The 16,452-nt window shown below is 38.1% G+C and overlaps 1 protein-coding gene across 2 annotated transcripts in view; it reads left to right on the top strand.

The window, feature by feature from the left end:
- UBN2 (ubinuclein 2) overlaps positions 1 to 16,452 on the top strand; it is a 45,770-nt gene that overhangs the window by 24,582 nt on the left and 4,736 nt on the right. Inside the window, exons 7-14 of one of the 2 annotated variants that reach the window (XM_074168465.1) lie at positions 3,075 to 3,145; positions 3,850 to 3,979; positions 5,274 to 5,392; positions 6,049 to 6,162; positions 7,634 to 7,777; positions 11,149 to 11,199; positions 12,554 to 12,596; positions 13,211 to 14,749. In XM_074168465.1, the coding sequence (XP_074024566.1) occupies positions 3,075 to 3,145; positions 3,850 to 3,979; positions 5,274 to 5,392; positions 6,049 to 6,162; positions 7,634 to 7,777; positions 11,149 to 11,199; positions 12,554 to 12,596; positions 13,211 to 14,749 (2,211 nt within the window). Of the gene's footprint in view, positions 1 to 3,074; positions 3,146 to 3,849; positions 3,980 to 5,273; positions 5,393 to 6,048; positions 6,163 to 7,633; positions 7,778 to 11,148; positions 11,200 to 12,553; positions 12,597 to 13,177; positions 14,750 to 16,452 lie in introns of both variants that reach the window. The other variant, XM_074168464.1, reaches the window with a different exon arrangement.

The following is a 16,452-nucleotide window of genomic DNA, read 5'->3' as shown; positions in this document are numbered from 1 at the left end:
TGGCTTTGTAACATAAATGCTAACTTGCCGGTTTAAAAAAAAAAAAATAACAACAAAAAACCACAAACAACAAACAAAACCCCACAACACAGCAACAACAAAAAACACCACCCAACTAGAAAAAACACAAAATTACAAAAAAAAACCCAACACCAAAATAACAAACAAAAAACCAAACATAAAACAGTGTTTTCTTTTGGAAGGTTAGAATGGAGTCCAAACTCATGACAAATACTAATTAAAAGTATTAAATCCACAGGTTACAAACATCCTAATAGCCTATTGCAAGGGATCAGAGCTATTAAAGTATTATGTGCTCCTTGTTTCAGTTCTGGATGTTATCTTAAGTTGAGAATGAATTTGTTGTTTGATTGTCCAGATTTTGATATTAAAGCTTTTCCTTACTCAGAGTTAGTTTTGAAAAAGCAGTTCAAGTTACTACCTTTTTGGGGAGAAAAAAAAAAACACCCAAAAAACCCAGTAGAAATCATTACTCTAACACCTAGCAAAGCAAGCTAAAACATAATGTTTGTCATACCTTTATGTAAATGTCTTAGTGTTCTTAGTTATTTTTGAATGTAAGAAGCTAAATACAGCTAAGGGATTAATATTTACTAAAGTGAGAGAGATGATTTTGTCTACCTTTGAATATTCAGGTTAATTTTGCTATGAATCAACAAAAGCTTCTAGTAAAACTGCAGAAGAGCTGAATTAGGCTAAAAGTCAGGAAGTGTTAGTGGCCTGCCCCATGCTGCTTCCCGGTATAACAAGCCCCACCCAGTTAGAAGAAAGCTTTAATTCAGTGGCTTTTGGAAACCTAACTGTTCTATCTTCTGCTTTTGATAATGTCTTCTGGAAGTTTGGTGCTGGCTGAGCAGAGTAAGTCTACCCGTACGCTTTGGGAAAAACTAGATTCTGTGTGGACTTGAAGGTTGCACTTTCCTTACCTTCTGCAAATTGCAATCAACTGACACATTATCAGTGGGGGAAAACATCTTCTAAGAAGCAGGAAAAAATAAATAGGTTTTGTCAAATAATCACCAAGCTCACAGTGTTAGTGCTCTTTAGTGCAAAGAAAGCTAAGAAGTTTATAAAGCTCTAGGAAAAAGCCTATGTTCCATGAATGGAGTATGATATATCTAGAGGTAAAAAAAAAAAATAATTTAGAAAGCCACTTACTAAATATAATAAAACCTTTCTGACTTCCTCTCGTGGATTAATGTCTTCTAGTTCCGTAAGTGAGCAATTCTAAACTACCATGATAGCAGACAATACTGTTCACAAGCAGGAAAGTAATAAAATGGCTTTTTTGTATTGTGAAGGTAACTGTCAAGATAATGTCTATGGAAAAAAAACACCACCACAATGCAGTGGTAGCAGTGCAGTTTTTGAATCTGTCAATGTTGCTCTCTTCAAAAGCCAGAAACACTGTTCAGTATGGTAGTATAATGCTGAAATCGCCTTTCAGGTTCTACCAGGGACTGAAATGTCAAAGCACGTTTTTCCTTCCACTTTAAATAAACCAGAAGATGATGATAATCCTTATGTTAATTATGCTTAAAGATACTAGATTTAAGACATTCAGACTTTCCGTAGGTTTTTGTATCCTATCACTTGTAAACATCTGTAACTTTTCTCATTTTTTTTGCCAGGACAAATGCTTCAGTATTCTTAAACAGCTAGTGCCATCCCCTCAGCAGCTGAATTTACAGTAGAAAGTAGTGAGCAGAGTGCAGTCCTGATAGGAGCTTAAACTCTGGTATCAGTGTTCATGACTGAAGCAGTAAAGCATTCAAACAGTGGGCTACCTTATGGTTTCTGGTAGAGTGTCAGATGCCTCTTTCCCTGTGCAGTGTTTGCAATTCCAGAAAATATTATAATTTCAAACTTAAATGGGTCAGTTACAAAGACCAAGAACAGTAAGTATTCCATAGTAATAAAGGAATTTTATCAAGTTAACGCTTCCATTTATTTCTAGGTTTTAGCCATGTTGTCACAAGTCACTAAAATTTTTTTAAAAGGCAGAATTGGATTTTAAATTTATTTGAATTTTCAGCCTTGTAGCATGTTGGCTGCCTCTAATGCTTGTCAATCACTATAATGATACCACACTTGCCTACTTTTCTGCATTCATATCCTTTTCCAGCTCCTTTAGACATTTGCTGTTTGGTCCCAGTGCCAGAATATAAGATAACAACAATAAGCCTCTAGAAGTGGGTTTTTTTTTCTTTTCTGTAAATCTTCAGAGTGGATGAACACCAGAAAGATCTTACTGATTTTTGTAGAAATGTGCGGGGATTTGGCTTTCTCCTACAAGGTGTCATTGTTTGTGAAAGTAAGAATCTAGTTGATAAGGTCAAAGATCAAGGGATTCTGCATGGGAATTCCTGAGACCAGTAAATGCTTCTAATGAAAGGAAGTATGTATAGGAATAATGGTCTTTTTTTTTTTTTTTTCCCCAACCCAAAGCAGACTCGGAAAAAGACCAGGCAAAAATGCTAGGGATATAGACTAAAGATGGTGAGAATGCTGGACAGCACTAGAAAAGAGGGATGAGGTATTCCTCTAGCATACATAATCCCTTTGTAGAAATTGCAGTGAAGGATTGAGATGGATCTAAGAAGGCTGGGAAGTTCGAACTGGGTGAGGCACATAACAGAGGTAGAAAAGGAGCCTTTCATGAATTGAGAGTAGAAATGTCTTGATGCTCTTGCCTGCTTGACTTGTAAAGCAATGCCCCTCTTTTTAAAGCAAACGGTGGTGGAATGTTGCTGGTGGTGAGATAATAAAACATGTCTATTTTCTTTCTTCATAGTTATTGAAAAGATGAATGTGTTAACATCAGTGATCCAGGCAGATTCTAAATAGAATGATTGTTTGCCCTAGAGCAAGCCATTTTTATGTGAGTTACAATAACAATCAGCTGAATGTAGTTTGGGTTTGTATATTTTTTCCAAGTAATACTGTTCTCTGGAAAATTAGAATGTGGTACAGCTGTAAAAGTAAAGATGCAAAGTTTGTTGGGATAAAATGCTCTATGAACTCTTGGATACCTTCTATTTCTGTGTTTTCAGGCTGCCAAGATGTTTGATGAAGAAGGCAGGAAGAAGTTTTTCACGCAAGACATGAATAATATTCTGCTGGAGTAAGTGCTTATCTGTACAACCTTCCCTTTTTGGAAAGGGGGTGAAAGGAAAAGTACAGAAGAGGAAATATTATTGAGGTTGTTCCAACAAAGCCCTTAAAAGTCAATGAAGGTAGATCAGTCTAAGCTAGTTATTGGCTAAAGAGATTTATATATGAATACAATTCCTGTCATGACTATCTGTCTGTCTTTATCCAGTGTAAAGTGTTTTGTAGTGCCCTGTGTCCTGACTTCATGTGTAAAATTCAACAAAATTGCCATTATTTCTTTCTGTCCCCCACTTTCATAACTCAAAACACCTTCAGCTTTCATGAAGGAAAATGCCAGCTCTTTTTATTCTGTGATCCTTCAACTAAGTGTTTTAATATAGAAGGTTCTATGTTCACATTCTAAGAAACAAAAAGTAATCTGTAGAAGACCGCAGCAGTTAAAATTGTGTTAAGATTGATGTGCAATGGTGGGAGTAAATTATATTTGAATGACAGTATTCAATGTTGCTGGAGAACTATATATATGAATGGTTTCTTGCCATTGACTTAAGACTTCTTCCTTTTGCGAAAAAGTTCATCTGAAAATGTCCCAAGCTGCTATTTTTAGTATGCATAGATAGAATATATTATGCATACAAAGCTTCCTTAGGTTTTTGTTTGGTTGTCATCTTCATCTTGGAGTGCCTCACTGGCTGTCTCTTGTTTGTTTGTCAGTATTGAGCTACAGTTACAGGAGATAAATCCTGCCATCCGCAATGGAGTGTACTCTCACCTTGAGGCTTTTGTGCCATGCAATAAGGACACACTGATAAAGCGTCTGAAGAAGTTACACCTCAATGTGCAGGTAATGATGGGGAGATTAGCTCCAGCATGACTCAATTATGTAATAGTAATGAGGACAGAGTGCAGGAGAGTACAGCAACAGTCACACAGTCTCCAATGAAGCAAAAGGTTTTGGATCAGTCGCTAGATCAGCTTAAAAGCTTTCTTCTGTGTACCTGCTATTGTCAGTACTTTAGGAACAAATATTTTAAGTGTTTCCTGCCCTTTATCTGAGAATGAAGTGCTTTCACCTTGAAAGCTGAGTAATAGGGTACGTAAAGTAGCAGAACTAGAAAGTCCCAAGAATCATGTCTGTGACAGGTTAAAATAAAATAATTACTATTGCCTTCACTTTTGTGTCAAGAAAAAAGAAAGGCGAGATGGATAATGGATTACCCAGCCTGTACCGTTTGCGCAAATTTTCCTTTGTGGCTAGGTCTTAGAAATACTTTAGCACTTGATTTTCTCTTAAAGAATACGTTTTCCTGTTGAATAGAGAAGTTGTCTGTGATCTGAAGTATCCTGATCCGATTCTTTAGATGAAATAGGACTAAATCTTGCAGAGGATCTGAGGATCATGAACGCAGAGATCAAAGCTTGCTAAAGTGGCAAACGTTCATACGCTATTTCTAAGCAGTAAGATATAATAGCACATAATATTCTAGTTCTTCTCAATAAGAGTTATGATTAAGAATGTAAAGTCAGAAGATGTAGGAAGACAATTTAAAACATGTAGGGAAGTATATAGTATATTACTTTATTGTTTGAAGTTCTTAATATTTGGAGACAAATCTAAATACATAATCCTTACCTGAGGTACATAAATTGCTTATCATAATAATCTGATTCTCAGGTAATTTAATACATATATTTTGTTCATTACCTACAATGTGTTTATATCACAGTTGTTGGAGACTTGATTAATTGAATACTTATTTCTAAGTGTTGAGGTACTTATTGGTCAAGTCATCTTGCTTTTTCCCTCGTGTTTTCATCCCTTCCCTATTTTGATTAAAAAACAATATTTAATGAGATCATGCTATAATGTTTTGGGATATCCCTGGTATGTTTTCTTAAGACTATCTTTCATTGTTTCTGGTCTCAAGACCATGTTGTATGAGAAATTTCAAGTGTGTGCATTTCTGTAGTGCTGTTGTACCTAACAGGATTCAAGCGCCATGTAGGAAATAACTGTTGTGGTCAATAGTTAGTACTAAGATTGTCAGGAGTGAGTGGGAAATTGTTTCACAAAAATTATATGAAACACTCTTTACATTGCATCTAATAGTACTGCTTTGGTGTTTCTCTTTTCACAGGATGACCGCTTGAGAGAACCACTGCAAAAGCTGAAACTGGCTGTCAGTAACGTCATGCCTGAACAGTTATGCAAGTATCAAGAGGACTGTCAGGCCCGTAATCAAGCCAAGAATGCCAAGTAGGTATTTCTGGAGTCTGTGCATGCCCATTCTAGAGTCCTGCTGGAAGCCTGTCTCCATGTTGTTCATCCCCTGAGCTCAGCAAAGTACTTAGCTTCAGTTTACAAGTGTCTAAGTTTTGAATTGTACAAAGCACTTAGTTTTGTGTAAGTGATGCTGTCACCTGACTCTAGAAAGAAATTCCATTAACTGAATGAAATAGGTCTTGAGAGAAAGAATTATAAAGTGTGAGAAGGATAGTGGAGATGATCAAAATGCTAGACTAATGGAGGATGGTATGTTCAGGTTCTTGATATATTTTGTCTTTATTCATTGTAATTGTTTCCCTCATAGTTAACTAATTTTAGACTTGGAGAAGCATTAATAGGTTGATAAGCATCCTGCCATTTCCCAGTAGAGGCACTAGATGAATAGCTTATTCATAGATGAAATGCGTATAGTCAGCATCCTTGATAGCCTCCGTACAGTGTGTCCTTTTAACTTGTCTGAGGGCCACAAAGCGGTGGGGAGAGGAAGATGAACTGTTTACCTTTTCAGGAATGGTATTCCAAGAATCTGAAGACAGGTCCTTTTTTTTTCCTAATACCTAAAACAACACTCCTTTCTCAAGGAAACATTTGCATACCTATAAAGAAAACAATTGTTCTAACCATAGATTGCAAGCGGAAGATGAACGAGAGAAAAATGGATCAGAGGAAGATGATGATGAGAAACCTGGAAAGAGGGTTGTGGGACCTAGAAAGAAGTTTCATTGGGATGACACAGTGAGGTGAGACAAAATTGCCTTTTCCACCAAGAACTTTCACTGACTTCATAAAGGGATGTCCAAGGGGATGTTTGATTTATTAAACATGATACTGTTAAATAAATAATTGTTCTCAGTATACCTCAGAAGTTTTGGAGAGTGAGGATAAATAGGCAAGCTAGAATGCTGCAATGGTAAAAGACCCTTTTCTTTAACTTGAAAGGCAAGATCATCCTGTGTCCAACCCTTTTTTCACAGCTTGTTTATCTTTTTTTTTCTAAATACATGAGAATTTTCTTGGTCATAGGACTTTGAGCTTCTTTAAGCAAAGACAAGACATGTAAGCAGAATTACACGTGCTTCCCACCATTCTAGGAATAGGTCACAAAATACTGTCACCCAATGAGTGGTAAAGATTTTTGCCAGAATATGGCAGATCACCAAAATTGTTGATGCTGATTTGGTAAGCCTCCCAGTCCTTGGGCAAGCCAGCATCCAGAATGTGTGAATCTTAACCCCTCCCATCCTCTCTGAACACAAATTCTATGTTATCTCTCAAGAGCAATACAGATCATCTGAAATGATGAATTCTGTTTTGTTTCCTAGAGTAGATTTTACTGAAAACTGAGTTAAATTAATCTGGGTAGGCTTTTAAGCAAGTAGATCCTTCTAAATTAGTAATTTTCTATGCAGGATCTAAGCTAATTTTAATATAAGTATACATATTATTAGAAGGGGCTGGTGGACTAATGAATCTTTTTAGTATGCTAAGACAACAGGGAAGCAACTTCGTGGAATATATGCAACCAGTATAGCTTGAACTGACCTGGAAGGAGCCATGCTTGAAGAGATATTTAAAACTGTTGTGTGGTTTTTTTTTTTTTTTATTCAAGAGGCTCTGAAAGGCCAATGTTGCTTAACTGTGTGTACTTTTTTATTTTTAAGGACAGTAAAAGACAGAATCCCTGGCAGAGAGAATCGTCTGTTGAAATATTCAGCGTAGAATGGATCTTGCTTTCAGACATTCTCCATCTTAAATGAGATAGAGGTCACTGAGCAAAGTGAGAGGAGATGTTTCAGCTATGAGGAAACCACAAAGAAAATGTAAAACCAATTACAAAATGATAGTAAGGATGCAAAAGAGCCATACAGTCTATTGGAAATGGTGGAGAAGTGACAGTAGCAGATCATACTAGTTGTAGCAGCAAAGTTGTGCGGTGGCAAACTTCCAGAAGAGTGATTAAAACTGAGCTCTTACTACAATTGGGAGTGGACAGCAAAAGTGTAGCATCAGTACTTCCGTTTCTCAGCCTCCTTCTGCTGAGCTTTTGAAAGGATTGTTTCTTTAAGTATAATCATAGAATGGTTTAGATGGGAAGGGACCTTTAAGATCATCTAGTTCCAACCCCCCCTGCCACAGGCAGGGACATCTCCCACTAGACCAGATTGCTCAAAGCCCCATCCAGCCTGGAACATTTATTGTTTCTTTCTGCAGGTCTCTATTGTGTAATCTTGTGAAGATCAAGCTGGGATGCTATGAGCTAGAGCCAAATAGAAGTCAGTCTGCTGAAGATTACCTCAAAACCTTTATGGAAACAGAAGTGAAACCACTTTGGCCTAAAGGCTGGATGCAGGCAAGGTAAGATGCCTGCTTTATATATCTATTTATTTTGGTGTTAACTATTTCTTGGATCTTCCTGTCATATATTTGACTCAACCATGCATTATTAATATTGGTTAAAACTTCAAAATGTCAGCAGAACTGGAATATTTTAGAAGAAAGAAAATTAACTTCTGAAAAACATTATCTTGTTTACAAGCCTGAGAGCTAAAAAAACACTGTTCTCCTTGGAGAACTACTTGATTTTGTCATCTGCTGGAGACTGAATTTACTGAAGTTCATGTGTGATGCTTCATTTGAGGGAGAAGTATGAAGTGGGGCGTAGCTGTGTGGGAAGCACTTTCTGTGATACAGAAAGTGACAGTGATAGAGAAAGCAGTTTTGCCCATGTTGTAAGCAGTCTGATAATGCAGTGTGACATAGACTTTAAAATTTTGAGCTGGAATTTCAACACCAGAGTTCAGAAAACACTAAGGTTTATGCTCTTTATTTCCTGTATGCAATTAGGATGCTCTGTGATGCTGCAGTTAAAAATACACCAGTTTCTTAATGAAAACTTATACTTGCTTCCTACTGACCTGTTGAGAGGAAACAAACAAAAGGGGAAAAATAAAATGAAAAGAGTAGTAATCATAGTGAAATGCAAATTTAGCAAAGTTTTCAAATACTTTGAAGTGGAAGAAGAGAATCAAATATAGATGATGTGAGTTCTTTCCTTCTGTAGCACTCAATGTGAAAGACAATTTCCCATCAAATCTCCACCTAACTGTAAAAGGTAAATGATACAACAATATTAATCAATTTGCTCAAGAATATCTTGATTGTAGATTAGTCAAATCAATATCAAACTGTAAAAATTAAACAGATCTCCTAGAATAGTCAGTGTAGAAAATGAGGGTATAATAAGCTGCTTATGAAACAGTAATGAAAGGAGCAAATTAAGTTTTACGCTTCTTGGCATACAGTTGACTTATTTCTGTTCAAGGATCTAGTTTTGTATAGTAAGTATGCTGATGAGTGAGATGTTACCGCATATGAAGATTTTATTGAAGTAGACAAGACAAGGAATCGCAGCTTAGCTGAAGAACAGATACGGAGGTCAAGTGATGGTGTGAGGTCATCTAACAACACATAGAAGGGAAGCATGTTAAAACTTTGTATTTGAAAGCCATATAACATATATGGTTCTCTCCTTTCCATACAAGTGTGCTGGGGCCTGGGATTCATTCTGGATTTTCATTGCAAAATGAAAAAGATGAAGGAATAGATCAAGCACCTCAAGAAGCTAGGTAGATTGGAAAGTGGCACATTGAACTTCTAATGAGGAATGTTCCTTTTGCTCCATGATGGTGTTGGGACCATTTCTGTTTAACATCTTCATTGATGATCTTGATAATGACATAGAGTGTGTCATCTGTAAGTTCGCAGATGACACCAAGTTAAGCAGGAGTGTTGATCTGCATGAGGACAGGGAGGCTCTACAGAGAGACTTAGATAGGTTGGAATGATGGGCCAACATTAATGGTATGAGCTTCAACAAGACCAAGTTCCAGATCCTGCACTTGGGCCACAACAACCCCATGCATTGGTATAGGCTTGGGGAAGTGTGGCTGGAAAGCTGCCTGGAAGAAAAGGACTTGGGGGTTCTAATTGACAAGCGGCTGAATATGAGCCGGCAGTGTGCCCAGGTGGCCAAGAAAGCCAATGGCATCCTGGCTTGTATTAGAAATAGTGTGACCAGCACAAGTAGGGAGGTGATTGTCCACCTGTACTCAGCGCTGGTGAGGCCACAGCTGGATTATTGTGTCCAGTTTTGGGCACCTCAATACAAGAGAGATATCGAGGTGCTGGAGCGGGTACAGAGGAGGGCAACGAAACTGGTGAAGGGCCTGGAGCATAAGTCGTACGAAGAACGATTGAGGGAGCTGGGACTGTTTAGTTTGAGGAAGAGGAGACTGAGGGGTGACCTCATCACTCTCTATAACTTCTTGAAAGGACGTTGTAGAGAGGTTGGTGCTGGTCTCTTCTCACAAGCAAATAGCGGTAGAACAAGAGGGAATGGCTTCAAGCTGCAACAGGGTAGGTTTAGACTGGACGTTAGGAAGAAATTCTTCACAGTAAGAGTGATCAGACACTGGAACAGGCTGACCAGGGAGGTGGTCGAATCACCATCCCTGGATGTGTTTAAGAGCTGTTTAGATGTGGTGTTGGGGGATGTGGTGTAGGGAAGAACTTTGTAGAGTAGGGTGGATGGTTGGACTCGATGATCCCGAGGGTCTTTTCCAACCTAGATGATTCTATGATTCTATGATGTTCGTCATAGACATTTGGTAGTCTCTGGTGGGGGAGCAATGTAACACAGATGTGGTTAGTATGGTGAAGACAATGTGAAAATGGAGCTGAAAGTGGAATGTGAGAATTGAGGCATTGAAACTGTACTGAGAGGATGTCAGTGTTTTCTTACCAGATTACATGATGTGTGTGGATACTTGGGTTTTTTGTAACTATTACAGTTCTACAGGATGCATTATCAGTGGTGAAAAGCTCTTGTTTAGACAGCTGTTCATAATGTAGTCAGTGTTAGTGTGATGGCAGTGGTGTAGGAAAGTCTCGGCTGTTCTAGTTTGCCTACCTGGAAACAGGGAAGACAAGTTTTCCTTAATAGTCTTTTTATAGCTGCATTTGGGCAGCAAGCTGTAGGAGAGGCACAGATCAGGAATTGTTTTTACTTCCCACTTGTCAGCTCAGGAGTTGATAATGTGGAAATAAAAGCATGTGAAGTGTTGAGATTTGTCATGCTAACTCTTGCTATTCATTGGCTCTGTAATAAAATGTATGTATAAGTCCATTAGTAACTGCAGTCATAGAAATGGTACACAATGGCCTGTACAAAATACTGAAGAAAATAAGAAACAAGCTTGGCTACTACAGTCTGACTTTTCTCCCCTCTGCTTTAAAAACAAACAAAAACACAAAACCAGACTCATCACAAAACTGAAACCTATGATTAATGTGTGGACACTGTGAAGAGTTTACAGTGATCATTAATTTGATATTTAAAATGTTTTGTTAGCCTTTGAGGAGAGAGAATTCAAATTTTATTTTTTCTGTCCATCTGACGGAGTTAATATTCCATTGTGTTGACTTCTGCTTGGCCATTTACTGAGGTATTTTGAATGTAAACTTGAAATCTTTTTTAGCATTCTTCTGTTTATAGCTGCCTGGAACTACATCGTGATAGCAATACAGACAAAGTATCTACTAGCTGCTTTGGAGACAGATAATCTAAGGGTTCTTCTGAAAATTCAAGGATACTTGCATATTTGCTGATCATATGCTGATTATCCCTATAGAATCACCTTATGTTTCTTTTCTCACCACTCTTTTAGGATGCTTTTTAAAGAAAGCCGAAGTGTTCACAATCACCTCACTTCTGCTCCGTGAGTATAATATTGACAATTTAAGCTGTTCATAGCATCTTTTCCCATCTTCATGATGCCTTTTTTTGGACGGAGGCGAGGAAGGGGAGATAATTTGGGATTTGTTTTAAGAGATTTAAAATGTTGGGTTTTTTTTAATGCTTTGAGATATATAACTGTAATGTTGTTGTGGCATTATATCTAGCCACTTCATAACTGAGCTAAATAACTCGAGTGGATATTCATTCTTGGATTAATGCCTTTTACAAAGTATTTTGAAGTACTACACACTACCTAAATTTTGTTGTGCAGCATATTAAATTGAACTTGGAGACTGCAGTACTTCCTGCTCTTTCTTTTCCTCATAAATATCTCCGTAAGCACAGAAGACTCTGTACCTTAGCAGAATTTTACCTTCTTGATTTTCAGACAACACTAAGTCCTCCTGCCTATGTTCAGCCAGAAGTCAAAAACAATTATGACTTTGAATTACACCCAAAATGCAACGTTTGTGATAAATATGATTAACATAGGATATTTTTCTACATAATAGCAAAACTGAGTCATGGGCCACCTACAGTAAGGTCTTTTTTTTTAACCAGGCATATTCCTAGATGCTTAGGAAGGGAGAAAAACAACCTATAAGATGTTAATCTGTTGATCCTATTGAAGAAATAGAAATGAGAAAAGAGGTGTGAAATGCTTAAATTCTTAAGTTGAAGGTGATGTCTAATAATCCTTAATGTTGTTATTGCTAGCATAACTGCAGTTGGTACTACAGTATTAACTTATATGGCAAAAGAACTTGGAAGTTTGTTAAATGGCTTCTTGCAACAAACAGAAGTTAAATGAGACTGTTTCACAGTTGATAAGCAACAAGACACTTTTTGGGGGAATAAAAACAACTTTTTATGTGGTTTGAAATATAAATGAGAACACAAAGTATACTTCTCAGTGACAAAAACATCAATGTAAAGTGAAATTGTATAACTATATGTGACCAGTTCAGACAAAGCTCTGCTAAGTAGACAAACTCTTAAGGTTATAAGAGGCTGAAATGACTTGATAGTTTGTAGTCTTTGTAAATCAGAAAAGTGAAAAATAGCTCTCCTGATGTATACCAGGTTATATCAGCAATTCAGTAAATTTTGCATCTAATTTAGAGATACATGACAAAAGAATATGGATTAAAAGTGTGCTTTTTCTTTTCCCCCTATATTTTAACCCATATTCTACTTCAAGGATGTTTTACGACTAAAGCTGGACTCTAGTAGTCATCCTTCTAGTTTATTGGGTTATAATCAGGGTAACAGTTAAAACTGAAATTACTTGCCTTTCTCTTGTCTTCTGATGTGCGTTTATCCCTCTGTTTTAGGGCAAAGAAGAAGGTGATTCTAGCCCCTAAACCCAAAGTGAAGGTAAATGCCTATTTAGATACCTGACTTTTCTGTGACCATTTGGTACAACCTGTTCCCTGCTTCTGATCCAGAAAAATTCTGTATTACTTTCAAGAAAGTAGTATAAAAGTCTTCTGTATAGCTTTTTAACTTTAAGCTATATTAGTTTTTTGAAAATCGACTATGAAGAGGTACTAGTTCCAGTGAAGTTCCATATTTTTTTAATGTGTGCTTTGTGTTTGTTTTCAGCTTGTATCAAATTTGGCAACACTGGAAAAATATGTGGTTGGGAGGATAATATTGTAAGTCAATAGAGGGTCTCATTAGACACGACTAGGTGTTGTCTTAGTTCAGTAGCAATTTTACCTAGCAATCAGATTAGCTGCCCTGTTCTTCACAGCATTGATTATTCTTAACTGTGTGGGGCACTCCTAGTTATGTGGAGCAACAGCGCTAGGTTTCTAATAAGATATTGAATTAGCACACAGGACTCCAACACCTAGATATCATAGGTATCTTAATATGAAGTAGATCTTTGGTTCATCTGAATTTGCAGAATAATAGGATTACACTAAAGACGACTTTAGATCTACTCCAGAAAGGCTATTAAACCTGTCTTACCTCTTCATTCTCAGGACTCCAGTCCAAAGAAAGAACAGAAAACCTGTATGTCTTCAGTCAATTCAAGTTGCTCTACTGTATTGAGTTCCAGCACACCTGTCTGCACCCCGGCCAGCTCTAGCTGCACACCAGCTCCAGAGACGATCTGTTTGGATGACTCGTTGGATGAAGACCTCTCTTTCCACCCACCCTCACTGGACTCTATTTCTGATGCTCTGGCAGTTATTAATAATGGTGCCAAGGGATCACCTCTTGGGTCCACCATAGACACACCAACATCCAGACCTCGCCCTGGGCTGAGGGAAGAGAAACTAGCAAGCATTATGAGTAAGTTGCCCCTGGCAACTTCAAAGAAAGTAGAGCCCACTCAGACACCCCATTCATCAAGTCTTATTGCTGGTCACACAGGGCCAGTACCAAAGAAACCCCAGGACCTAGTTCACACTGGTATTTCTTCAGGCCTTATTGCTGGATCTTCAATTCAAAATCCTAAGGTTTCCTTAGAGCCTTTGCCAGCCAAACTACTTCAGCAAGGACTACAGAGGTCAAGCCAGATCCAGGCTGCTTCCTCCTCTTCACAGACTCATGTTTCTTCCTCTAAGACCCAAGCAGCTATTTCCACCTCCTCTCAAAGAACCAAGGATGCTAATATCTTGGTATCATCTTCTGAGGCTCAAGGTGGTTCTTCCTCAACATCACAAGTGACAAAGGTGCACCAGCATTCAGCTGTACAGCAGAAATATGTATCTCCTTTACAAGCAACTATTAGTAAATCACAGACCAATCCAGTGGTGAAATTGAGTAGTAATCCCAAACTGTCTTGCTCATCACCAGTCATCAAGGCTCAAGAGAAATCTGTAGTATATCGCCTGCCTTTGTCTAATCCCTCATCTGGAACTGGCTCTCAAGTGTCTCACCCACTGGTTTCTCGGACAACATCCAGCACCTCTACCTCTAGTAACTATTTAGCCAAGGCTATGGTGTCACAAGTTTCTTCCCAGGGTTTCAAGCCTCCCTTCTCCATGGCTGCCTCTCCCAAACCTGCTGCCTCTCCCAAGCCCACTGCATGTAAGCCCTCTGTGACACCCAAGCCCAATGCATCACCTAAATTTTCGTCCAAGTCCACCTCATCCCCCAGGCCTGCAACAACACCCAGTTCTTCCAGTTCAAGTGCACTAGTTTCCCAGAGTAGTCACTCCAGCAACAACCCCCTTCATAAACAGACCAGTGGTGTAAATATCAGCAGGCAGTCTCCCACAATGAATTTGCTGCCCTCTAATCGCACCTCAGGCCTTCAGCCTGCAAAGAACCCTCAGGCTTCTTCAAAATTGCCCAACTCTTCTCCTTCTGGAACTGTTGGTAAAAATAATTTGGGTGGAGTTGGAATGAATGTACCTGCCAGCAGAGGCAGTAACCTTAACTCAAGTGGAGCTAGTAGGACTAGTCTGTCTGGGGGAGCAGGAAGTGGAACACAGGGTGCTACTAAACAATTGTCAACTCCACACAGACCATCTTCTGCCTCAGGGTCTCCAGTTGTAGCAGCCAGTGTGCAGGTACGCATCTAATGAGTATACATCTATTCCTTACATTAATATTTATCATCTTTATTTTGTAAACATTCTTTCTTGCAATATCTTGATTTGAAAATGTGTCATAAATTTAATGTTTATACCTTACTAAGCATAAATGCTAATACTGATGAAACTATTTTGCACTAGTGAATAGGTATTTCCAGCTGATGTGAAATGTGCAAATCAGTGTGGAATGAATCCTCACTGTAAAATGTTGTTTGGTCTATACTGTGGAACAGAATTCACTTTTGTTTCATTTTTCTTTAAGAGCACTAGAAAAGGTAAGCTTTGTGTGGCTGTATTTTCAGGGGGTGTGATGTTTTCTTGCATTATTGGATTTGTGTATTCTTCCACATTTATTTATTTGTAATGATGGTCATGTGAAAAGGTGTCTTGGTACATTTGTTGCCAGGCTTTATGATTAACTTGCAAAACTAGAGTTCAGTTGCTTGTGGTTTGAGTATGATGTGAGACTTGTATTTAAAAGTAACGCTTGCAAGGGCTTTCCTTTAGTATTTGTGATTAAATGTGTTTTATTTTGTAGGATCTAGTCAAACTCAACGAGACACATCATTACATATTTATATATCCTAGAAATTGTTTGGGTGAGAGCTTATGCAGAACTTTATCACTGGAGATAAAACAAGTTATACAAAACAAATATTTTGAAAATACTGTTGTTCTACAACTCATGCAAACCTATTACTTACCCAAAAGACAACTTGCTTTTCCAAGTTGAATGGTGTTCTCACTGGGAATGATTTAATTACTGAGGTGATTTGAGGTTTTCCTCTGTCTTTACTGCCCTGTCCTGAAGTCTTCACTACTTCAGTAAAGAAAAGCAATATTGCTGTAAATCAGAGTCTGGGTGTACAGCGAATGGAAAAGCTGTGTGTTTTTTTGAACAATGTACATAACCATTGCATGGTAGTGATGTATACTCAGCTTTTAGCAATGACTTATAATCTTTTTCCTTGCTATCAAATATTTCTTAATGCAGCTTAATAACAGGATGATGATAATTTTTATGACATTTCAATGGTATTTCATCCTACTGTACCTTAAGTCTGCTACAGTAAACAAGATGTATCTGGCAGGCTCTGATACAACCTTTCCATTATTTTGGGTACTTTGAATGAAAAAAACTACAACCCATATGCTGTGTAAGTGCCACTGAGGTGCCACATAGGGCCTCCAGAAACGGTGCAGTTTGGGTACTCTGGAAAGTGCCTGGAGGAGACAAAAAAGGCTACAGTGAATGTACTTGGGAACAGAGTTGTTTCTTCCTGGCGCAGAATCCAGCGGATGCAACTGCTGTGATGTAGAAGAAAATGTGAAATGGGTGGGGTGGTGCTTAGAGATGACAGATGAGGGAAATTAGTATTTTGTTGAATGATGAGATGAATTCTGGCAAACCCTCCAGTAGTTAAAGGCAAGTAATTTTTTTTAGAAACACTGATCACTTGGGGAACTAAATGCATTTTGGCAGACAGTGACACTGAAGAGAACTGGAGGGAGTGTGGTGGATAATCAATAACATGAGTGCATACTGTAAAACAGCAAGATGAAGTGCGTTGGTATATAGGAGGGGGGAGATCAGCTAGAGGTACTGAGCAGCGTATGGGATCACTAAAACAGTTATTGTGACTTCATATGTGGAGTTTTTTGACACTTCAGAAGTTACT

This window comes from Numenius arquata, chromosome 2, assembly GCF_964106895.1.
Source record: "Numenius arquata chromosome 2, bNumArq3.hap1.1, whole genome shotgun sequence".
Lineage (NCBI taxonomy): Eukaryota > Metazoa > Chordata > Aves > Charadriiformes > Scolopacidae > Numenius > Numenius arquata.
The sequence above is the reverse complement of the archived record's forward strand: the minus strand, read 5'-3'. Positions and strand labels throughout refer to the sequence as shown.